Raw genomic sequence first — 25,231 nt, 5'->3', positions numbered from 1 at the left:
TGGAGGTCTCTAGGACTTGCGCTTGCACGTGGGTCCCTTTCCTAACTCGGTCCAATAACTCACAGTTCGTTTACGAACTCATCGAGAGCCGCATTATTCCTTCTCTAGGTATTCTTAACGTCACGCCTAAATTTAGTCATATATGTAGCCGGTGCTTCATTTCACTCGGGCAATCCTCTTGTCCTTCGATGATATCCATCCATAGACTTACCTGCTTATATTCTCCAAAGGTACGTTGCAGTTTCCAGGCCCCGGCCACCTCGCCACCAGGTACCTATTTATCTGCCTCTATCAAGTTCACCTTACGAGATATCACATCTGAAGGCACGGGTCCGTGAGATGAGTCAAGATAGAATCAAGTCTGACTTTACGAGAGAACTAAGGCGACCTTATATGACATAGGCTAACTATTAACTACCGAACCGTATTGGTATGTATGCCTAGGAGGTGATTTGGCGCATATTACGATTAGAAGATCAAAGATTTTCATTGCCGTTAATACACGAAGACGCCCCCTACGACCCTTCGGCATGAAGCACGTCACTTAGCATCCCAAGCGAGTCTTTTTTATAAGTTTAAATTTTACTTCAACTTGATTCCATACATCCATACCTCCATACATACTAGCATTGGCTTGTATCCGCCCTGTGGCGGTCCTATGAAGCCTTTGATTCAGTATGGCATACAGTACTAACCCGCCCTACAAGACGTCGGACCTATCTCCGCCCACCAATTGTCTCGGGCTAAATTCTCAGTCGGGATACCGGTATTCCCAACCGGAGTCGGTATTGCGTTCCACTGACATCGGCGACGCCGTACATCCAAAACGTCTCCTTCCAACAGTGGCACCAAACCTCATCCTATCATTGCGTAGCCAGATCCGTGACCGATCTATTTAAGATACGAATTTATGCAACCAAAGGAATGGCAAAGTTCTCTTCTATCTCGCCATTTAGGGGCAATTTAATGATTAGGTAGGTAATTACCATGTATCCTTTCTCTTGAACAACTACAACCTACCTACCTACATACCTATCTAACATAGAAACACTGAAATGATACATACTTACATAGCCTCAACCGCGGTAAATTATATATATACGTCTACGCGGCCCGGACCTTTTAGCCGAACTCCTGGGTAGGCGAAGTTCCCCATGAGGTCGCCTTCGCCTTCTCGCCACGCCAGGTGGCGGGAAAAAGAATCGCCTCATTGACTTCATACATGTGTCTTGAGACGATTCAATTTTTTTATACAAGCAACTTCCTATTCTATTCTAGCGTTTAATGACACCTCGTCTCTTGTCTCTAAGGCATAGGCATGAAAATATCTGATTTTTCCTTTCGGAACCCATACTTACCAAAGTAATCTACGGAGCTTACTCAGTTTACCCTCAAACCCCGAACATGTTATCTCGAAGTGGACTAGATTAGTTATTTCAGCTCGCCTCCTAGGATTTGATCGTTGCTTTTACAGGCTCACGCTCAGTCTCGGTACCCATTTTAATTGTCATCAGACCTCAACAACACACCTAAGCTTCGATTGTCATCCAAGATGATAAGACTCGATATTGTGCCACCATAGAGGTCTAGAGGCATCTCAGAGCTCTTGGTCAGTTGAAGTAGGATACTTGCCTTGGGATATTGTGAAATGGATGAGCCGGTGGCGGCAGAGATTCCTGAGGCAAGGTTGGCGTCATCTACCTAGCTGCGCCAGATACGGATACGTGTATCCCATTGTTGCCTACCCACCTAGTACCTACTTAGTAGGTATATACGTGTGGATGGTGTAACAAAAACAATCTATCAAGTCTCTCAGGGCAGGTTCGAAAACGAGATTTTCACGGTGTCCAGCAGGCAACAATCTTTGCTTTTATTTGACAAGGGTTGCATTAATTTTCATTTTAGGTCAGACGGGATTTCGAGGGCGCCATCGTGCTTGCCTGCCTGCCTGTTGATTCGACATCGGCCTATCAAGCTTCAGGAACAGCCTTTCTCTTTGACGAGCTGTGGCGGCATGCCCATTTTTTATTGGTAATAGCCCATAAATGTGTGTAGGGTACGGTCTTATCCATCCATGGGTATTAGAATGGGCGTCAGATTCACATTTTCACTCACCGAATATTCACTCGACCGGTAGAATTCGGAAAGGAAGAGTACAGGACGGGACAGCTCAACCTCATACAATTGCTAACCTCGGTTTACATGTGGCTTTAGATTCGTAACCGGGGTCTAGATAACTCACAATTGGCTATCATTCTCCGGACTGTCACCGATCAATGAAGTATTCAGGGCGTTGAACTTCGAAAGAATTACGTGTTAGTATAATCTCACTACAATAACAGAGCACAGCGTCTAACATCCCTTAGAATATCCTATAGATGGCCTTGGTACATGCTAAAGGTCGTTCTTATAAGGCTTCACCGCTAGGTAGGTACCTAGGTTCTCCGTGTAACCCCGACGTATATTCCTACCTAGTACATATGAACTTGATGTCAAAAGGCCGAATATCTCTTCCTTACGATCCGAGAATCTTGCTGTGAGTCATCACATCTTACATCATTTACTGGGTTCCAATGTTGTTTTATCTCCAGTGTTCAAAGACCTCGGGCTCACCTGGTGTATGATCCAAGATCACTAACGTCCAATAATTTTCGTGGCTTAGTAACTACTAAGTAGGTAGGTAGGTAGCTCACACGATTTCAGATGGGGGTAATGACGAGCATTATTCTGTGTATACATAAACGATGACCCATAGAAGCAGCCGAGGAACGTTGGCGTTTTTAAAACACTCAGAGGCCTAGGTCGAAAGCTGGTCAGACCATGACAGGCCACACGCGTCTCGCCACGATCATATGAATGAACAACAGTGTTGATAATATGTACGAATGGATTTGGTCGCCTAACTTTCTCAGCTATTGATTCTTCATAGACGTATTCTTATCCCTTGCAGTATGAGAGTAGCCGATGGCAAACAAAAATAGGCTTTACCAACGCTGTTGATGATATATGAGGCTGCATGGAAACTTAGGTCGTATTGATATCGTATTGGTACACCCGAACATGACAAGGCGAAAGTAAGGCGCAGTCCTAAACGCGAATCGTCAAGGATATATGTATGTATTCATGCGACTCTCGTACCTGTCGTTTCGCATTTCCTTTTATGTCATTTTTACTTACATACGTACCGAAGGATTTCTATATATATCTCGCCAGGTACCCGCACTTTACTTCAGTATGACGGCCACTAAAATGGTTTGCTTTATTCAGCTTAGCATCATTGACCAGATATCAATACATACATCTCAAACGTGCTTCCACCCATAACGTAGGACTCTCGGGTTTTAATTAAGCTTAAATGATCTATTACACGTGCTGGAACCTGACATGTTATGTTATCCCTGTCCTCCTAGGGTGGTGGACCACCCTAGTATGGTTGGTCTTTTTGTGGAGGATATTAATGTGATATTAATGGATGCTTCTATAAAGCAAGGGTTTCTTTCCTGTTGCCGTTGTCGGAATGCAGCATATGTAGGTATTAACAGGGCGACTACTGTATTTACCTATGTAAGGCAACCAGGACTAGGACTCACCGGTATGTTCCCGTTTCTTTTATGTCTTTGTTGGTCATGTATCTCCGACGATGGTATGGTCTTTCAATGTGGCGGCGGTTGCCTCTTCGTTTTCAATGACACGTCGTTGAATAAAGGGTTTCCCAATAGGCATTGGGCGCATAAACCTGTCGGCTCAACAATTATAATCCTTAACGGCATATGCAGTGAATGTCACAACATGCCTTTGATAACCAAATCCGTACTTATCAGGAATGTATAACGTATACTTGAAAGGTACCTATTATGATAATACTTACAGTGGAAGTGATTAATCATATATATGCTGCATACGCTATTATAGCCACTCACGTGAGGATTATGTGTCTTATCATCGGAAGAACTCTGCTTTTGATAGCATGTCTAGTGTTGATAGATATTATTAAGAGAATCGGGATCGGGAGCTCGTATCCGAAACGTACATACAGGTAGGTGCACAATGTTGTAAATGGTGGGCCCTTTCCGAATTACTATCATATGGAACATACATATACTAGCACAAGAAGTTCGTCCTACTCAGACGGGCTCTAGCAAGTATGCAGTGTGATATAATATACTTATAGTGTCTGATATTTACCAACGAAGATTCGCAACGACCCAAACAAAGTTCAATTTCAAGGTTCGATCGTTCTTCTTAGACAGTTGATTTTCTTACCAGGTCACAGCTTGGATTCATGGGGCCATGACATGGCCCGTGGCTCAGTCAGGAATGGGGAGGTCAATGCTTCAGGTATGATCTTGGCTCGCAAGAATTGACGAAGAGGGACACCAAGGCGACGAGAACTTCCAAGAACGAATAATTCGACGTCTATCGGATACTGGCGAAGGCACAATTCGGGAGCTGTTCTCGCCTACGACGAGCCCCATTGCTTGTCCGATTGTTCCACCGCACCCGCCGAGCTAGACGCGTAAGACCATACCGACGCAATTCATGCCCACGAGATCGAATTAATAAGGCTGAGGGGTTGATCGAGGAATCTCGAGTGCTGAAACGCTCGACCGATTGGATGAAGAATACAGCTCATAGCACTCCGATACCGAAAACTGCCTCGACGATTGGGTCGTGTCACGCCTGGGCAGCACCCTCTAATTTTTACGTCATGTTTCCAGCGTTTTCTAATAAGTGTCCGGTGGTAACGCTAACACCACTATTTAGTCCTACGAGACAACAATGTGCAATGTGTACCTAGCAAGGATCGCCAACCATCACGAACTGGTGGGGTATGAAGTCTAGGCCTAGCTTCCCACAAGGTTACCTACAGTAGGCGGGTTTGGCTAATTGGAAATACTTTGGAAGCTCAGTAAAACAGCAGGGTTGGAAGTCCCCCATGCAGTTTTAAGAAGCGGTGAAAATTTACTGTAAGACAAACATATGCCCAGGTAGGGTCTAATTACCTACTAAGTTGCTAATCCGGACGCTATGTGGAGACGCACCTGGATGGAGTGCATAGGCACGCAAAGCTTTCCTGCACAGGCGTGGATCATATCATGATTCCTACACCTGGGATCCAATGCTAAGACTCAACGGCGAAAGGGTCTACCACTGTTCAGGCATAAGACCAGCAAGCACCCCATACCGAACCCGCCTGCTGCCATAAGCTGCGCCAGGGCTTTTAGGCTCTATGTCGGCGGAAGTAAGTAATGGTTGCCTTGTAGCTAACAGTCTACTTTTCGGAGGCTAGTTGAACTATCACAGCCTAAGGCATAAATAGGAAAAGCATAATTACTAGTTACTAGTATGTAGATCAACACAGGTAAACATCATTAGCTGCTTATACGATGACGAGTGCCTGGTGAGACTGTAGAGTGTATCGTGAGAATGGATTTATGCAGTCCAGAAAGCGTGCTATCTACCTACCTAGGTATGTAAGATAGTACCTAGTCATACATAACGCACATATTCACAGAGCTTTCAAATTCGAAATACTATCTACACTAAACTGTTTACACATCAATTCATCCAGAAATTGGCCCCGAAGCTCTTCAACAACATGTTCGAATATCTTGAATATCTTGAATACGGGATGGAAACTCATTCAGGGGCTTATTCAATATAGTAATATTCTTGATATGAGCTGTAGCTGCTAGTCTCCTAACCCTTCTAAGAATCAACGAGTAATCGTAATACTTGGTTTCATGCAATGGATATCTACTAGACTCGTTAATACAATAAAAGATGTGATTAATGACGTACGATGAGCTGTTAACGCCCTTGTTAGGCTTCCCCGGTATTCGGTGACCTTGGCTTCTAACTCAACCAACATTTACAAATTCTTGGTACTACACAACCCAAAGTTCTTCTAGAAGGGTACCTACCTTGAGGGTACTACCTAGGTAGTGATCGTCATATTATGCAGTACGATAGAATGGCCACGTTCTATTCAAGGCATAACAAAGTGGAAGCACTGCTTCCACTAACGCCCAACTATATAATAGTGATGGTAATATTGACTATAGATTGGGCACACATGCAGGCAGGCGGCTAATAGTATATCAATTTCGCGAAGCTTCAACAAGTAGGCATAATTGACGATGTGGTATCGAGGGTTGATATATAGATAGGTTGGTAGATAGGTTGGTAGCGGTAATACAAGCTGAAAATTGCCAGGTCTTGAATAGGATATCGGGGTATGGCTAGAAGCAATTACCTTACCCAAGTATATATATGATGGCTTGCTGAAGGCTCAATATAGCGATCAATGGTCGGTGATGCTACACCTCCTAATATCAAACAGCCTATCACGAATAATATCACAATTACAATGCTACAATAATCCAACCCGATCAGCCACTTGATACAACCTCTGTAAGCATCGAGATCAGGTAGACTCCGGGCGAAACCTAGGACTTCGTTTCAATAATACTGTATACAAATATATGAAACTTTCTACGCCTTATTTCAATCAGTAGATTGTCCTAGTGAATGTCAGGCATTTTACTATCATTCACCGAGCGTACCGTTGTCCTGCAATGTCTCTAATCTCTTTCTCATAGCCTTGGACTGTGATACGAAAATGTGTAACCGTAGAGTTCGTGTTAATGCTGAAATGGGTTTCTATAGGCTTTCGTAGCATTTCGGGTTGAAAGCCTCGAACTCTTTGTGGATAGTTGCGTGAATACTAACCCCTATCGGAATTACCGAATACCCCTTTTCCAATGATTAAGTTAAAGGCTGAGTGCCAGACCACAGCCTTGTCGGGTAGCTATTTGCTGCCTTTTTATGATATATGACAATGATTGTAGACTTTCGAAATCTACAATAACAAAGCAATTAAGGTCTAACTCGTTTAGTATGATCTGTTAAATAAAAAAATTGGAAACGATGCTGCGGGAGATAAAGATTAGATCTAATCTGACGTGATCCAAAAAGAAACCCCTGGGGACGACGATGGAACAACAATTAAGCCGTCCTACGATTCCTCCTGGAAGATGTATTGTTATTCCGAGCTTGTTAGTAACATAAGTGTCGACAGTCACGAGGAAAGACGTATTATTAGCAGGAGATAGCAGAAGATAGCTTTGAAAATATAATTTTACTTCTATATTAGCTTGCTAGAAATTACGGTAGATTTATGTTACGATCCCATAACGAACCTTGATCTATTATTACAGTAGAAGTGCTCTTGACCCAGAGCGTCTCTTATCCCGGCCGGGACATTAGTTATGCCTTGTCATGTGTCGTCGTAGAGGGAAAGGTATAAGTCCGGGTTAGGAGCGTTGTAACATCGTGTGCTTCGGGAATAGCTAGCAAAGGTTGCTGGATTTAGGACTTGAATGGAAGTCCGAGGATGGTACTTGTATTTAAAGAGCAGGAGCTCATCGCTTATGGTAGGTTCGAAATACGGAGAATATTCCAGATAACATAAAATCACGAAGTATTTGGCCGTTGTCTCATCTTGAAATCAACAATTGTTTCTACGTAAATACACGATGGTCAAGCTCGACGTTGTCCGGGTCGCGAACGCGGCGCTTGCGGACGGGACGAGGACGTTCACAGCAGTCGTAACCGGTGGAACTGCCGGAATCGGGAAAGCTACGGTAAGGGCGATTGCGACTACCTTTGCCAGTCGCGGAAGTAGAGATGAGCGTCGTGGCTTCCTTCGCGTACACATTGTCGGTCGGAACCGGGAGGCGGCCGGCAAGATCATTGCAGAATGCGAGGCGGCTTGCCCGGGAGGTATATTTCGGTTCCACGGGGGCGATCTGTCACTATTGAAGGAAGTCGATCGCATATGCAGCGAGATCATCGAGATCGAGAGACGGGAAGCAGATGCGCCAGCGAAGATCGACTTTCTGGTATGTTGCCAGGGGGTCCTGTCACTGACACCCGAAGGTATATTTCCTCCATGCAAGAAGCTGGAAAGGGTAACCGGGGAAACCTGCAACTAACCGTCTCGGGAACTGTAGAATCCAATGAGGGTCTCGACAAGTACTTCAGCCTATACTATTACTCACGTATGCGCCTCATGGACCGATTTCTCCCACTGCTAACCGCATCTCCAAACGGCGGGCACGTGGTCTCGGTATTCAACTCAAGTGTGCAGGCCTCGGTCGTTCTCGATGATTTAACCCTGCGGAGTCCGCGCAACCAAGCACTTCGGGGACGGTTCGCGCATTGGGTCGGCATGACTAACATCTTCATGGAAGAACTGGTGCGCCGTAACCCGGGTCGCCTAAGTTTATGCCACTACCACCCGGGATTTGTCCCCACAGACATCGCAAAGAATAGTAATCTCCCGTGGTACCTCAAGTTTCTGGTGACGTATATAGCAACCCCGTTATTATGGCCCTTCTTGGTTCCCTTTGAGGAGTGCGGGCAGCGTGTTTTGTTCATGGCTTCTCCGGCGATATTCCCAGTACAAGTGTCTAAAGATAAGGAGACGGCGACGGGGTTGGTGAAAGACGTCGAAGCGGCGATTGGGATCGATGGAAAAGTCGGCAGTGGGGTTTATTTAGTGACTAAAGACAACGATACGTTTGGCAAGGAGAAGAAGTACGCAGAGCTTCGCGCGAACGGAACTGCGGAAAAGATCTATCAGCATACTATGGCCGTCTTTGCGAAGATCGAGGCAAGTGGGGTGTATACAGACTGATGCCGTTCTGAAGTAGAGTTGGCTTCTAAATTGATAGTACGTGCCTAAATTAATAAGCTCTGCAAAAGCACATTTCATATAAACCCGTATCGTCGCAGGATCGCAAACAATTTGATTATGATTGGTAGCTTTTGTAGCTACTACTAGGTAGGTAGGTAGATAGATAGTATCCGAGCTGGCCGAGTCGTCCAGCGACCGCTGTCAGTAAAAACAACGCTATCAAAGCGATGGCACAAATATGGATATTAGATATCAACACCGCCACTACCAACCTAGATTATAATTTTCCCGTAGACGTAACGTACTGAACTAGGTATGTCAGTATGAGGCAAAGTCATCTTGAAACGCCAGCTAGGTCTCCATCTAGAGAGGCGGATTGTGTTCCATCTCCCCTTCCCTCGTTCAATGGATTTATAGGTACCTAGTATGTAGGTATAGTAATATTTGATTATGTCCGATTGGCTGCAACGATCCTTGACTTCTCAATGCAAGACTATCACAAAGTGATCGTCATCAATTCGGTGACCGCGAAAGTAGGTAGTAGGCCCCTCGTAAATTTCTGTCTGAAGGGATCCGTAGCTTTCAACTACGGTCTCTGACCTCGAAATTTCGTGTATACCCGTAATATTTCGTGTCGGGGATAGAGCCGATACGACGGTTAATATGCGAGCTCCCTTGCTTCGACCGAATGAGAGTGATATTTTCGGATCGTGTCAACCCGATAGCTGGACTCGAGTCCCGAGGCATATGATCAGGGTCGGTACCCCAAAATGAACATTCGACATGAGACGCTCTTGGCGCAGTTCTAATATTGAAGTCGGTTCTACTGCGGGTTACTATTTATTTAATATGGCTTGCACCTCACCTAGAGCTACCAAGTGGAACCAACGCGCAGAAAATGCTATGTAGGATACAGCTTTCCTAAGATAGTGAGATACTGCGCAGTGTGCTTTAGAGAAAGCGTGATGGTCGCTCTCATGGTGAAGTTGTATATGCTGAAGCATGCGCCGCATACGTCTGTGGCTGGGATTGCGATACCTAGAGCTATCATTAGGAAGAGACTCGTTGTGGGTCGGCGGCTATTCGAGTTGAATCCAATTGATGGCAATTAATTAGGGGTAAGAAAATAAGAGCTCTCTATTCGAATCCACCAAATAAGAGTCGCCATGATCTGATCGGCGATATGTAGGTAGAGATGTAGAGAGTTGGTAGAATAGTAAACTACTCGTACAGATGGTAGAACTCGGATACCAAGGAGATTGCCGTGCTATGAAATTTACGATAGATACGTTAGCCTATCTTCGCCGGTGAAACTAACTTAAAATTGCGAATTTCTTCAGGAGTTGATGTCGGGTTCTCTACGATGTATATGGCTGTATGCCCAGGTGTGTATGGTAAGTCAAACGATAGACACCAAACACAACGGTTGATGTAGGTAGTTAAACATATCAAGTTTATTGAAAACTAGTAGACATCGCATAACGACTTCTTCATTAATAGAGGTTTAGAGTTTTAGGTGGAAAGTCTAGAATCTCTTTTGGTAAATTTGGAGAAACATCCCATCCTCCACTAGCTGCGAAGCAAACCTTGGAACTGGTGGGGATTAATAGCTCGCCTCATTCCCCCCATCCATGGATCCATTCCAGGGCGAGCGGCCCACTACCGAGGTCCTGGAACTTCATGACCGAATTAGCGTCAAAAATCCACTGTATTCACCCAGATCTGTTGGTGCCGTCTTCTAAAGTTAAGGCGGGATGCTTACCTAGTGGATCAGGTATTTCTACCTTATATCACCATCCGCCTCATAATATTGTTAGATATTGAGGCAGATAACTCTATCACAAAATGGCAATTTGGAAAGAGAAGCTGAGTATGATATAATCAGAACTATATTACAGGTACCTACATACCTAATTGTCGTTATAGATGATATGATCCGTCTACTAGGTACTACTGACCTAGGTAGGTAGGTACCTAGGTAGGCATCTAGCAACTAAAGGAATCCATCTCACTGTGGCTTACCGAATGACTCACTCTCTTACAATTGATAGCTGCGAGATGTTCTTTCAATAAATACCATCAAATATTCCTATAGGGGAAAAAGAGAAAAAAAAACCCTCTCCATCTTTAACAAAAGAGAAGATACTATAGTTATCCACTAATGAATTCTTATCGTACGAATATTGCAACTGTCGCACGAAAATTAATGAATACGCACAGCATGGTATCGAGAAAACCATTGCTATTGGACGGCAGAACCGGTGAAGGCGGCGGCCAGCTTGTCAGAATCGCATGCGCTCTGGCAGCGGTAACTTCGCAACCTATCCGCATCGATCATGTAAGAGGGAATAGACCAGGTCACCGAGGCGGCGGTCAGCTATTACTCCAACCTCCCCTTTGAGGACACATATTCGTCTAACTAGAGGTGGTGTAGGCCTGAAAGCTCAACATGTTTCAGCCATCCAGTGGCTTGCGGAGGCCACCGGAGCTGAAGTCGAGGGGTTAGCCGTCGGCAGCCACACACTAGAATTCAGGCCATCTTTACCTCCTACCGCTCTCGCAGGTCGGAATTTCAAGATAATAGCTGGAAACACTGCATCGAGTACCTTGCTTGTCTTCCAAGCAATCTTCCCCTTCCTGTTGTTCGCCGGTAACGAAAGCGGGGAACCCATCGAGCTCGAAATACATGGTGGTACAAATGTGTCGTTCTCCCCTTCGTACGAATATCTAGATCAGGTTCTATTGCCTATATTACAGGATAGGTTTGGTATTACAGTCGAGAGGCAGCTGAAAAAGCGGGCTTGGGCGGTAGGTCCTCAGTTCAGAGGCTGTATCAAGCTGAAGTTCCACCCTCTTGCACCAGGGCAATCCCTGAAACTTCTGGGTCCCTGGAACAAAACACCTGGTGCGGAAGACTTCCGGCTCAAGAGGGTCGACGTTAGCATCCTAGTGCCGACCTTCCTTCGAGAACCTCTTGAGAAAGCCCTCACGCATGAAATCACTAAAACTTTTCCTGATGTGGACATCCAATTCGTGTTCTTCGAGGACAGTCGACATGGAGCTCGTCTGTACACTCTCTTAGTCGCACATTCCCAAACCGGCCTACGATGGGGCCATGATTACATGTACAACAGAGCCTGGAAGAAAAAGACGCCTGATTCCTTGAGTGCCGAAATATCACGGAAAGCCTGCAGAGGACTTCTAGAAGAGGTAACAATTCGCGGAGTTGTTGACGAACACTTGCAAGATCAGTTAGTTGTGTTCCAAGCCCTGGCAGATGGCAGGACCAGCTTCCCCCGAAGTAACGAACCGGCAGATGATAGTGCAGAAAGTCGTACTCCCAATGGCCCGGATTATCGAAATAACTCTCTCGAGGACCGAACACCAGACGACAACTTGAAGAAGGACAGTACACATGAGCCATTTGGAGACGGATCTACGCATACTACCACAGCCAGATGGGTAGTAAGCGAGCTGTTACCCACTGTCCAATGGTTTAACAAAGGGGCCATTTGCGATGGTGCTTGTGTATCTTTCCCTTCCAAATAAAAGCTTGTAATACTTACCCTTACTGTCGTATTGAACATCGCCCGACTTGTTATGCATCATGTGACATTGATGACATCCATTATCCCAATTCTCTACTAGATACCTAGAAAGCAGGGAAATAATAGACTATAATATAGCACCTATCATGAGATGAGCATCATTGGCAATGTTTATGGTCTAAGGCTTTCCAAATGACCTCGTTAATAGGTGCTTAATTACGAGATGAAACGATATTCATTCAAGATTTATATACCGGCTCTTATTCTTTTACATGTATCATGCTGCTATTTTTTTTGTCAGCCTTTAAATATGAAATCGATTTATGGTGTTCCCACTCAGATCCATTATCATGACGATGCTCAGATTCAACATTGAGGTACATATTTCCATATGCACAAGTAATTAACAAATTCAAAATTCGTAAATGCAATGTCATCTATATGATTCTTCAAAAGACACCTGTCTCTATTACACTTATGCTACTAATCCCTTGACTTTAGAGTCTTGTCTCTTCCCAATCGTAGATTAAAAACCGGCACCAACGCAAAGACGCAGCCGATTGACCATCCCCCGGTGGGCTTTACAACTCTATCCTAAACTAATGCATTTAGCCTTCACGTTGTGTTTGCTACATTACGAAGGGGCTATATTTAGAATATTTACGTGAAAATATCTGATCAAAATTTTCACTATGTGAATTCATCCTAAGATGTTACACATTTAGATATGCATTAACATAACCTCCCCTGCTATTTATAATAAGAAAACATAGTTTTCACTAGGTACCTACGAGGTACGTGTTGAATTCTTTCTACTGTCAGTCTTTTGCTTCTTATTCCTTTGATTGTATGATTAAAATTTGTGATTATGAGATTTCAAAAAGCCACCAAAGTTTTGTCTAGGTCAAAGCTTCACTCGAATCTAGGCCAGTGCTTACCCGAGACATTGCTTTTGCTTTTTCGTGCAGAGTTTTCACCCATAAGTCGAGGTAGCTCAGTATTTTTACTAGCATGCAAAGCACCTCTTCGGACCTCCATGCTGGCGTAGAGATGTTGAGGAGATCTCTATCATAATCTTTGAAATAGCCCCTAAACTCGGGGGGTGAAGTCAGAAAAGAGTACCCCTGTGTGCCAATTGTGTTGTAGTATTGGGCTGTGGTAAGAACTATCCCCTATGTTACACAACTGGCATCCACTACGTACCTAAACACATGCAAGTTACTTATATAGGCTGGTCAGGGGATATTCTGACGCATCCATGGATGACCCAGTACACTAGAATTAGCACAAGCAACCCTTAGTAAATAGGCACTAAATTCCCTAATCGACCATCTTTTTGAGGCGTTTCAGGGATTGAACAAAGACATGAAGTTGACTTCCTATTCTGCCTAAATAGAAAAAAAACGAACCAACAGATTTCGCACCAATTATGAGGATGCCCATATTATAAAACCCCGCATCCATTCCATGAATCTGGGGGAAGAATTGGAGAAGCGGAGCCCTTCAAGGATCATATCGATCCCTGTATTTATCGCCCTCTCCACAGCTCGGGATATTGTTTGTCTCCAACCTTCTGACAACTTTACATCTACGCCGAGGTCAAGATGGATGCGACGCTCATAACTCTTGGTAGGCGGTGTCGCCTCCGGGGTGTTATTATAGGCTCTACTAGGTCTGCATCGATGAACTTCATCGTGCCATGTTGGGAGCCTCAGAAAAGTCAAGATGCTGTTTTCCGTCTTGTTTGGCCTCTTGGTTTACCTACTGCCATATGGGCTGGGGTTAACCATACTGCCACAAAATAGTCAAAATGAAATCGAGTCAAGAGATGTGTTAGAAGGACTGGTAAGAACTCTGCTGATCTCTTTTTAGAAACCAATGCTAAATCTTTACTAGGTAACATGGGATAAACATTCCATGATTATCCGCGGAGAGCGTATCTTCATATTCTCTGGAGAATTCCATCCCTGGCGTCTACCGAGCCCGGGTTTATGGCTTGACATCTTTCAGAAAATCAAGGCTCTAGGATTCAACGCCGTGACATTTTATACCTACTGGGGCCTTGTAGAAGGCACGCCAGGCCAAGTACGTTTCGACGGGGTATTCGCTCTTGATGAATTCTTCAAAGCTGCTGCCGAAGCTGGAATTTATCTAATCGCCCGACCCGGCCCATACATCAACGCGGAAACAGCCCTCGGTGGTTTTCCGGGATGGACAGCACGGATTAAAGCGCCTCTTCGCGGGGACGACCCAGAATTCGTGGATGCAACTGAGATCTATGCCGCAACTGTAGGAAAGCTCATTGCGGATGCACAAATTACCAATGGGGGCCCGGTCATCATGTTACAGCCCGAGAACGAGTACGATACCTGGCCTGGTGTCAATAATACCGACTTCCCAGCTCAAGGAAATCGGAATTATATGGAACATGTTAAACAACAGATGAAGAAAGTTGGAAATGTTGTGCCACAAATGGTGAATGACCATCTTTACCAGGGCAACTGGGCTCCTGGCAGCGGACTAGGTGAAACTGAGCGTAAGCATTTTGTCGAAGAAGAACTAGGTGTCATGGTTAACGATGGCTTCAGTTTACGGGATTGATGCGTATCCTATGAGATACGATTGTAAGTGGCGCAGAATCATTTTGAATTTTCGGGTTCTAACAGTAAATAGGCGCACATCCAGACGTTTGGCCTAAGATTAGATGGCCGGAGAACTGGCAAATAATGCACCAGAAGCATAGCCCTAACACTCCATTCTTTATAGCTGAATTTCAGGGAGGATCTGGCACCGGGTTTGGCAGTGTTAATGCGGATGCCTGCAACGCGCTCGTCAACCAAGAATCTGTTCGCGTTCTGTGGAAGAACAACTACAGCTTTGCTATCAAGATTTTCAATATTTACATGGTAGGTTACTACATAGTCGTGGGTATGCTATGGAATCAGACTAATATTTATTTTAGACATATGGCGGAACAAACTGGGGAAACCTAGGATATAGAGGAGGTGATAGTTCTTACGACTATGGCGCAGCAATCAAAGAGAACCGCCATATTTGGCGGGAGAAATATTCAGAAGAAAAGCTCGAGGCCAACTTCTTCAAAGTGTCACCTGCATACCTGACGGCGGTTCCAGGAAATGCGTCAAATGGGTCATACGTCTCAACTGATCAGATCGCTACTACGCCAGTATTTGGAACTGAATCTTCGACAAATTTCTACATCATTCGTCACGCTGACTGGACCTCTATAAATACGACGACTTATAAGTTTAACGTTCCCACCAGCATTGGAAACATATCGATACCTCAGCTTGGAGGAGAGTTGGTTTTAACGCGCAGAGACTCTAAGATTCACGTAACCGACTACGACGTGGGAGGAGTCAACCTAATATATTCCACCGCAGAAATATTTACATGGGCACGAGACACATCGGGCAAGAGGACATTGATTCTTTATGGAGGAGCCGACGAAGTTCATGAATTTGCCATTGATCTAACAAACTTGACGAGGGTATCTGCAGAGACAAAGTTCAATGATAAGAACGTGAAGATCCAGAAGATACACTCCAACACACTGGTCGTCCAATGGAAAGTTTCTACGGAGAGAAGGATATTGAACCTTAGCGATGATCTTGAAGTACTCTTGCTTTGGCGCAATGATGCATTCAATTATTGGGTTGCGGAACTTCCGGCAGAGGCTCCAGTCGCGAATTATTCTTCTCCGTCAAAATCCACCGTGGTGGTAAAGGGACCCTATCTGGTTCGAACAGCAGCTATAGTTGAGGAAACACTCCGCCTCACCGGCGATATCAACAGGACCGTCGACATCGAGCTCATCTATGAACCTACGGGGAAAGTCAAGGCCCTGTCCTTCAACGACGAAACATTACAAGGAAGTCTAAATGGAGACGGAAAACTTACAGCGCGCTTGGATTTCCAAGCCCCTGAAATCACACTTCCCAATTTTGCTACTCTGGAGTGGAAATACATCGATTCCCTCCCCGAGACTCAAATCTCCTACGACGATTCCGCCTGGGTTACGTGTGATATCCCTTCAACAAATAACCCGCAATCTCTTCTCACTCCCACCTCTCTTTACGCAAGCGACTACGGTTTCCATAGCGGATCACTTATATATCGCGGCCACTTTACTGCTAACGGGGAAGAATCAACATTATTCGTTAATCTGACGGGTGGTAATGACTTCGGCTACTCGATTTGGCTTGACGACACATTTATCACTTCGTGGGATGGGTCAGGCCAAGGAGGTGGCGACCATACGCACAACGACACTATATCGCTCCCCTCTCAGGCTCTCGAGAACGGGAAATCGCATATCTTCACGCTGGTGATTGACCATATGGGGCAAGATGAGGAAGCTCCCGGAACTGACGCGATCAAAGCGCCAATGGGTATCATTAACTTCGATCTGGCAGGACACTCGCAGTCGGACGTAACTTGGAAGCTAACGGGAAACCTCGGCGGTGAGTCTTATCACGACCTCGAGCGTGGCCCTCGGAACGAAGGTGCCATGTTCGCGGAGCGGCAGGGCTATCACCAGCCCTCACCTCCGAGCCAGAACTGGGAGATCTCGAACCCCATCGTCGACGGCATCAAATCTTCTGGTATCGGCTTTTTCACTACGACTTTCGACCTCGATGTCCCTGCTGGATACGACGTGCCGCTAAACTTCGTGTTCGGCAATTCCTCTTCTACTACCACCACTTCCAACTACCGCTGCCAGCTCTTCGTCAATGGGTGGCAATTCGGCAAATACGTCGCGAATCTGGGGCCCCAAACCGCGTTTCCGGTTCCGGAGGGCATACTAAACCATAACGGCAAAAACACCGTCGCGCTCACACTCTGGTCGCTCGACGATGACGGGGCGAAGCTCGATGGCTTCTCGTTGGAGCCGGAGATGCCGCTGTGGTCTGGCTACAGGAAACCTTGGTCGTCGCCCCAGCCGGCGTGGCAGGAGCGAGAAGGGGCGTATTAGGGACTGGTGCGTGGAGTTCGGTGTCCCCGATATCTATATCGCGAAGACTATTAAGCACTACTGCATCTGAGGGTCGACGGTACGCTTATCAGTTGGCTCGTGGATATGTCGTCGGGCAGAGAAGGAAAGGCGGTGCCTAACGCTATGGAACAATAGTGTATTGTATGCAAACAATAGACCACGTTGTTGTTCTCGGACCGTGGCAGAATTGACCCCCTTAACCTTGTCCAATAGGAAATGACATGTCGTATCTGTGAGTTGAATTCACTTATGCTCAAACCCTAGTCCAACACGGTCCAACCCTTCTTATCCCTGAGCAGCGAGGAAAAGTACATTCCCTCTCTTCCGGACACCGTGAATCTTTGTGAAGAGCATCTGAGTGTCTACGTCGCATCATCCGCAAGCTAGCTAGCCTAATTTCTGATGCACCATTTGTGGACAAAATTCCACTAGCCCGGACTCCTTGAGGATCTTCCAAGCTGTGATCTTCGAGGGCATAATGAGATACTTATTACAGCCCAACAACGCCTAGGCGTTGGGCAGAAGCCTCTGCTGGGATAATGGCTTGTGATAATCCTGGCCCCATCCTCTCTCCCGGGCTATCCGCACGGACGACAAAAGCAAATAAAAACGAGGCAAACCTCTTTCTCTGGAAAGCGGGACGATCTCGAACCATACTTACCTAGGTACACAACACACTAGCAAACCCCCAGACAGCTCGGGCCGTGCTTTAATGCCCGGATCCGCATCGTTGATGCCTTACGCTCGGGACATTTCTTAGCAAAAGGGGGCAAAGGTGAACAGACCCGAGAAACTGGTTCATGTATTAACAAGGATTTCTTTTTTCCTTCTCACCTTAGGTCCCGGTCGAGGAATGGACGTTACAGAAATTTTTAAAATTTTCGCTTAAGCAAAGCATTGCAGATCATGTGAATGCTCTAGTGATACTAGTTCGAGGGTTAAATTAAATACATCAGCCTCCATCTGAGGTGAGATTCGTAACTTGAGTACAAAAATATCACGATGTTATATCAGATACGGAGGCTCCAGCTGGGTCCGTGTACGCATCATAGTCAGCACTCGTCCTACCAACCCCCTTGGCTGTTGCCTCGCGCATCGGTTGTATCGCTCATGTTTTTGACACTCAAAATCTGTCTACATCGATAGAAATGTGTGCGATATCTACGCCCTAGTTACGTATAAATGGAATCGCACTATGCGGGGAGGTGGCTTGAATAGGGGATGTCCCGCAGGCAATTTCCCTACGACTCGGTGACCCCTGAGGTGTATCAGCTTTGGATGAACCAAGATTCGCCTCGACAAAACAAGTTCTCGGTCTGATCGTATCCCTTGTCCTCGAACCATTGTTTTTGTTTCCCCGGAGTATCTCAGCTCGCAACTCACGGCTCACGTATGTACCCAGCCACGATAATTCGCCGGGTTTCAACCAACCAGATCATCTGCATGGTAAAATGTTTCCGAAATTCCTTATTTTATAGGCTTCTCCTTCGGCTGGACTTCTTCGTCTGGTCGGACCAACCATCTATTGAGCTTAATTCTCGAGCTCCTGTATGGCTAGACCGTGCCATGGTTGCTCTCGGCGAGATTACGTTACGGCTACGTAGCCACTCGCAAAAATTCAGCCCAGCATCGAATGATCTTGTGCTATTCTGGTCGCCTTGTTTGCTCTAAAAGCACTCCTTTGGATGCACTGGCTCCAGCTTAGAAATCATAATCGTCGTGAAGTTGGTAGATCTCGAGGGACAGTGCTACACTAGGTGCTTGACGCGTACCATATGATTGGTATTTTCAACAAGGGACGCCGCGCGGCATGAAGAATGAAACTCAGCTCGGAACATTCGGGCAGAACTTTGTTTATCAGATCCGACAGGACGTTCGAGTCCTATGCGATGTATCTTTATCAGGTGGGAGTGTTTATCATGAAAACACCTATCTGTAAACATACCCGCCTGTATTGTACACCTTTAATACGTCTTCGCCTTACCTAATCTTTAACCTAAATAAATTAAAGGAATAATAATACCTATAATTCAAGTTACATTATAGATTTGTTCTGTATTGAAGTGATGATACCGGAAACATTATTTACATCCTAAAAGCTGTCCGTCTCCCCGGATAGAAAATGATATTTCCGCAGGTAGGTACCTACAAGGGAGCTTGATCTGAATAAAATTTCAAGCCTTGGCTGGTGAGGGAAAGGAACATACTTGTCACGCATCGTCAAGTTTTACAATCTAACTAAGACCCTTATTCCCCGTTGATTGCTTCAACTACAACCTTACCAGCCAACGCCCATCGCAAATTAGGTTGTAAACATGCCACCGAGAATATTATATACTCGTTTTAGGAGCATTTTCGGAATAATGAGGGCGGACGATAACTCTGAAGTAGCTTGGCATTATGCTTTTGCCTCGACGAGAATAGATTTTACCCATCTGACAATATTTGCAATTATTGAAGCCACATCGTATACCTTCCTAAGAGGTATTGTACTCTCATGTCTTAGTTTGCTCATTGAACTTGAATTATCGCGGTTGCTGTGCCGTATTATTAATCATGTATGATTTTCAGGGGCTATGTAAACTGTGAAGTCCCATGTTACATTGAGAAAAAGTAAACCGAATCAAATTACAAGGAAAATTCTTCATAGTATGCAGAACTAGAATAAGCACTTATGTTTCAATTAAACAAATTTTCATATAAGCCCTTTGCTACTACCTATTATAATCGAGTATATGACGTTGGCTTCAGGGGCAACGCACGTCATTCTCTTTTCATGGGGTTGAAAATTTGAAAGTCCTCACGTTGGATACCTAGGTCAGAATGTTACCTGCGTGTGCCACCTCGCATCTTGTCACCCTTGAGTATGAATGTTTTTGAATAGCTACGATTTGACAAGAGGCCACACTCGTGGGTGGCATCATGTAGAATCGTCTACTTAATAACTTGAATCGGTCTTATAAACTTCGATCGGATGGAGCCCTTCACATGAGACACCACGTTTTATGAAATCTCCCCCAAATATAGATCTTCAATGGCAAGAAGGAGGCGTATCCAACACGGCGTGACTTGATAGGGCGTTAGAGTGGCAGGATCTATAAATCTCGCGCTAATCTCGGCTTTCTTGAATGTGTTCTAATACTACAGCTGACTAAGCGTTATATATGAGCTACCTTTCTAGGTAACTTCTAGACCTAGGTAGAAATTGGCGAGATGGTTTCCCCTTAAAATCCCCTCATTTTGAGGAGACGGTGCCGGATAGCGGGAAATCCATGCATCAAATTAAGCGAATACCTAGTCTCCGAATCAGAATCTCACCTGATAGATCTCGTGTTTGAACAACTGCTGTACGAGTCAAATATAATATATCAACTGACGAAAGAGGGGAATTGTGTTAGTGATAACCCTCTGTGTCGTTATTACTTACCTGATGTTGCTGCTATAGGAGGTGTATGAGAGGTCATAATTAAATGGTATTAGCTTGCGGTCGATGATAAGGATGGCGATGTTCATATTTAAAGATTGCAACCCTCCTGCAGAAGTCGGTCGCAGATGACTACCCTTTGTGTAACGAATAAATGTTACTGCTGCGGATATCAGCCTCTTCTCCGGACCACAGCCCGAAACGTCGGGATACGAACCATTAAAACGAGGCTGTCCACGCCGTATCACTACTTTGAACTGGGGAACGTAATTCGGAAGCTTCAGTGACATCAGGGTTGCAGTTGCACCCCTAGGGGACGATGACAAGAGTGCTGCTACAATCAGCCCGGGCCGCCACGGCACTTCCGAAAGGATTCGTGTGATCAGTCAGTCACAAAAGAGACACTTTGACCGATACCGTTCACCGGTGGATTAGATGTGTGTGAATATGGAAGAGATTGGCCTGGCTGAGAGCAGTGTATGCGCGTTCCTGCAGGTGTGGACCGGATAGTCTCAATATACGGCAATTAATGGCGCGAGAAAGACCCCAGAAGACCGGCGCTATTGACGCAGCTCAGCTTATTGTCGCTACGAGAAACGCCAAGTAGTTCTTCAACAACTTCTAGACTACTTGCTTTATTTTGAGTGGGAAATAGAATCTTCCAAACTGATCTTACATGTCGTGCGCAAAAAAGAACATTATATACGAGTAATATGAGGTGATCACCGAGCCTCGTGGCCGGACTCCGATTCGCTTAAACCAATCGGGAGATATGAACGGCAACTTCCTAAAGGGGAAGCTTCGACAATGGTATTGAGGAACGAAATAGGGCATGGCTATGGAAAGCTGAAACTACGCCTAGCTGCCATATCCGAGGTGAGGTAAACGAGAAGAATCCGACCTCTATTCATCTCGATCAAACACATTCGTGATAAATACTCATGTGGCTGGCTGACTGCCCTGGCTATAGGTAGGATTTGAACAAGCCATGCGATCGAGGCCTCTCGGCTGTAAGCCATGCTCTAAATCTGGGGGAATTTCATTTTCCGCGATTTGGTCTGGAACTTGTAAAACCAATTGCATCTATCACATGATAGTTCAGCTTCTCCCAAGTGCGCAGAGAGTAAGGCACTCGGTGTGAGTACCCGTGCATCCTACACATGGTTTCTGCCGAAAAGGTGCAGTTACCCCGTACGGTGATTGTAGTAAGTTTTAGGTCCTTTGGTCCTTAGGTGCTGAGCCTTGCAGCGTGTTGTAGATCGTTCAAGACATCTGCGTGAAGGGCGGGGAATGGAAAGTTATTAACCTTCAGCCGAATGCGACCCTTCTATGAAGGAATGTTTAATTGAACCCTGGTATGGGAATTGTAACAGGCCCTTCTGACGTAAATCAGATAAACCCATTGTTGCTAGTCACGGGGGATTGCTTTTCTGATGCTTGTGCGTTACATCCTGGCCAATGGTTGGCGTTTTGATTCAAGAGAAGCGCCGTAGTCAAGCAGGTCACACGACCCTTGATGTCCCCCGCAAGGGGGTAGATCTCAAGACCGGAGATGAGAATAAAGCCTAGGTACAAAGGGAAATGAAGGGTATCGATGGTGCAAGAAATCTTGACGATGCGCAGGTAGAAAACGGCAGCTCGTTTAGATAGCCAACGAGACCTGGATTAGCAAGCAACTTTCAAATCTCACATGTCGCTTGACAATACCTGTAATGGGGGATTTTCCGGGTGACCCCTCCTATGTATGTAAGCTCGGCGCCTTGAGCTTAACAGTTTTCAGTATTCTCCCGCAAAAAAATAAAATAAAATAAAACAATGGCGTAACTGTCTAGTGGATTAGCGACCGTAGTAGCACAATCCATAGCCCTCAAAAAAACATTTCGTTACTCAAGCCTGAGGTAGCGGTGTGTGAAGAATAGCTGGGAGTTGGCGCAATAATCAAGTGCACTGTCCGTCGTGTCCGTATTGATCCACTTAAGGTCTGACTTGACGCCTAACTACCAAAGGAACGCGGCGCTCCGGATGATAGGGAGCCCTAACTTGTCATAGCCTTAAAGAATATGTTCTATCATTATGAAGAGGATTCGGATAATGATAAAGCACCGAATTAGGGTGAAGAGGAATAGGCTGTCGATCTTGCCGGTCAGTGACGACATTCAGGTCAAGTGACAGGTTGACATGGTCCAGATAAGTGAGGTTGCCTGCGATTTCTATCGTTGTTGTCGCATCAATATTTTCCGTTAGGACAACTAAACTCCGCCTAACTCACGTGGGCTGTGTACGGAAACGACGGGGCTATTCTTCGCTAGGTCATCGATGAGACGTCCGACGGAAGGGTCCCTAACTGGGTTGACATGTCTGGGTACATCTTCTGAGCATTCTAGAACGCTGGGCGATTCCAACAATAGCAGCTGGGGTCCGCCAAAAACGTGGGGGAAGACAAATCGACGCCGAAGCCGAAGCCCTTGCCTTTTGTTTGGACAGACAGATAGACTACGTACGTACGAAAAATGTCGGGATCCTTCCAAGTTCCAAATTGAGGGCGGCACGTAATTCGAAGTCCCCGGAATGCCGGGGTATTTCGTGCGAGTCACGGCCGCAACGCAACGCAACGCAACGTAAATGGGTCTCTGACAGTGATCAGAGAAGGAAGGACGGATTCCTTCTTGGTGATGATGTCAACCGTACTTACGATCAACCATCGTCCACCAAAGCCCGACCCAACACTGCGTCAATGTCAATGTCAAACACATGAATGTATACTTCATACTGTATTCTCTCTTATCTTAAGAGGCTCGCAGTTCTTTCGTCGACTAATAAGGTTTTGTCCATATGTGCGTGCGACCCGGTTCCGCGAAACCGGTCTACCACTAACGTTGTTCCTGGTGATTTAAAGTAGTCTTTAGGGTCAAGGATCAAGGCAGGCGGCGATAAACCATGTCATGAGCACTGTCCGAGTTTCCGGAGCAGTCTAAAATTGACTAATTCCGTTGGATGGTGGGCAAGCTGACTTTTATTGCGATTGGAGTTTTTGAACTAATTAGTTTAATGTGAGGCTAACTATGAGTCTTTGTCGAGTTAGCTACTAGGCAAGTACGTGGGCGCCATGATCGAAGAGGATAGGAGGGAGAGATGGATATAGAATGGAGAACGGAGAACGGAGAATGAGAAAAAGAAGAAGAAAAAAGCCTGGGATGATGCTGTGCCCTCTAGAGCTCCCACTTAGTGCTCTTCATTGCCCTGCCAGTTGCTCCTGCTGTCCCACCTCATCGTAAGGCCTACTGGGTCCAACTGATCTTTAGCGGGTCGTATCCACCATAGACCCTAAAGCGTTAGTGCTTGATTTCTACCGAAACTGCTAAAATCTGCCCAGCAGCTGCCCAGGCTGCCAGGTGCTTCTAATAAAAGTTTCTAATGGACGTTCCTGCTTTACTGTCCTGAAGTAGGTACCTACCTAGGTAGATAGGTACCTATCACTTACAGCTGCTGGGTTAATAATACATGCTACATCCATAATACCGACCCAAGGTGGAAGGCCCTGCGCGGCTCCCAGCTTGCAGCTTGCAGAGAGGGAAATACATGCCATAGTACCTCCCATTGTCATTGCCATCCCATTTGCCATCCCTTGAGAGGCAGGTACATTGATACGCACATGACCTACTGATCTAGATGTACCTTTAAGCTAGGTAATTTTCCCACCAAAGCTTGTGAAATCATGGACTGCTTCCTCTTTTCGTCTACCACAAGCTCAAATTACATCCCGTCTTTTCTCTAACTACCTACCTAACCTAACTACACACCTCATACTTATTTCTTTACCAATACATTCACCACATCTACCATATCCGTGACCTGGAATAGATCTTGTCCATTGATGGTCTAATAATAATTTATCTCAAATAATCGACAACAAATAGCTTGTATCTTTTCTTCTCTTTATTAGTCGTTTACGAATTTTCCGGAAATCGAATATCCCTTTTGGTGCTGGCATCTAGTTCGTCTAGACACAAGAGGGAAACTTACCCCGACGAATCTGCTGTGTCCGTTTGCATAATAAATTATCTCTCACCAATGTAGCTATTCTACGGTTACGTTTCGATTTTGACGATTCTTCTCGTCGACTCATTCTTCATCTACCAGTCGACTACGTAGTTGGCGCAGAACGACCTGGACTTTCCGATATCCAATTGCTCACAGTCCAGAGCTGTTAATGTGTCACCTCGGACAGGCAAACAGATGACCAGATCCCGCCTGCTATTTTCGTGTCTCAGCATTCCACTAGGGTTCCAACGTGTTTGCTGGCTGCCGGCCACCTCCCAGAGGCCCAGAAAAGGCTTGCTGTTCTAGGCTACTCGATGCATTAGAGTGAGACCACTTGTGTGGAGCAGTATCCATCCTCGGACAAGCTGAAATCTCAGCAAGGAATAGCTTGGCGAGCATTGGCGGTAACCACCACGGCGGCTCCAAGCTGATGAGGCGATCGGATCAGCCCTACTGTATGAGCTCCCGGAGTGCCAACTATGAATTGCAGAGTCCGAAGG

General features: G+C 45.6%; 3 protein-coding genes across 3 annotated transcripts; all 3 read left to right on the top strand.

The window, feature by feature from the left end:
* The first annotated feature begins 7,274 nt into the window (after positions 1–7,274).
* GGS22DRAFT_160147 (NAD(P)-binding protein) lies at positions 7,275–8,800 on the top strand. The gene is made up of 2 exons (XM_047960890.1): positions 7,275–7,941; positions 8,016–8,800. Exons 1-2 carry the CDS (start codon positions 7,539–7,541, stop codon positions 8,699–8,701), a joined length of 1,089 nt encoding a protein of 362 aa, XP_047820020.1. The 5' UTR covers positions 7,275–7,538; the 3' UTR covers positions 8,702–8,800.
* Positions 8,801–10,354: 1,554 nt separating this feature from the next.
* Positions 10,355–12,266, top strand: GGS22DRAFT_160141 (EPT/RTPC-like protein). Its single transcript, XM_047960889.1, has 3 exons — positions 10,355–10,425; positions 10,476–11,073; positions 11,136–12,266. The coding sequence occupies exons 2-3, from the start codon at positions 10,863–10,865 to the stop codon at positions 12,248–12,250; spliced, it is 1,326 nt and encodes a 441-aa protein (XP_047820019.1). The 5' UTR covers positions 10,355–10,425; positions 10,476–10,862; the 3' UTR covers positions 12,251–12,266.
* Positions 12,267–13,845: 1,579 nt separating this feature from the next.
* GGS22DRAFT_125423 (glycoside hydrolase family 35 protein) lies at positions 13,846–17,468 on the top strand. The gene is made up of 5 exons (XM_047958327.1): positions 13,846–14,094; positions 14,146–14,785; positions 14,838–14,873; positions 14,923–15,155; positions 15,212–17,468. Exons 1-5 carry the CDS (start codon positions 13,975–13,977, stop codon positions 17,243–17,245), a joined length of 3,063 nt encoding a protein of 1,020 aa, XP_047820018.1. The 5' UTR covers positions 13,846–13,974; the 3' UTR covers positions 17,246–17,468.
* Positions 17,469–25,231: the final 7,763 nt, after the last annotated feature.

This window comes from Annulohypoxylon maeteangense (assembly GCF_022496945.1).
Source record: "Annulohypoxylon maeteangense strain CBS 123835 unplaced genomic scaffold GGS22scaffold_6, whole genome shotgun sequence".
NCBI lineage: Eukaryota > Fungi > Ascomycota > Sordariomycetes > Xylariales > Hypoxylaceae > Annulohypoxylon > Annulohypoxylon maeteangense.
Note: the sequence above shows the minus strand (reverse complement) of the source record. Positions and strands in the feature narration are given on the sequence as shown.

Coding starts and splice junctions, on each gene's coding strand:
- GGS22DRAFT_125423 (XM_047958327.1), top strand. CDS start 13,975: ATGCTGTTTTCCGTCTTGTTTGGCCTCTTGGTTTACCTACTGCCATAT. Junction 14,095..14,145: donor GAGATGTGTTAGAAGGACTG/GTAAGAACTCTG, acceptor AATCTTTACTAG/GTAACATGGGATAAACATTC. Junction 14,874..14,922: donor GTATCCTATGAGATACGATT/GTAAGTGGCGCA, acceptor AACAGTAAATAG/GCGCACATCCAGACGTTTGG.
- GGS22DRAFT_160141 (XM_047960889.1), top strand. CDS start 10,863: ATGAATTCTTATCGTACGAATATTGCAACTGTCGCACGAAAATTAATG. Junction 11,074..11,135: donor ACCAGGTCACCGAGGCGGCG/GTCAGCTATTAC, acceptor GAGGTGGTGTAG/GCCTGAAAGCTCAACATGTT.
- GGS22DRAFT_160147 (XM_047960890.1), top strand. CDS start 7,539: ATGGTCAAGCTCGACGTTGTCCGGGTCGCGAACGCGGCGCTTGCGGAC. Junction 7,942..8,015: donor CCTGTCACTGACACCCGAAG/GTATATTTCCTC, acceptor CGGGAACTGTAG/AATCCAATGAGGGTCTCGAC.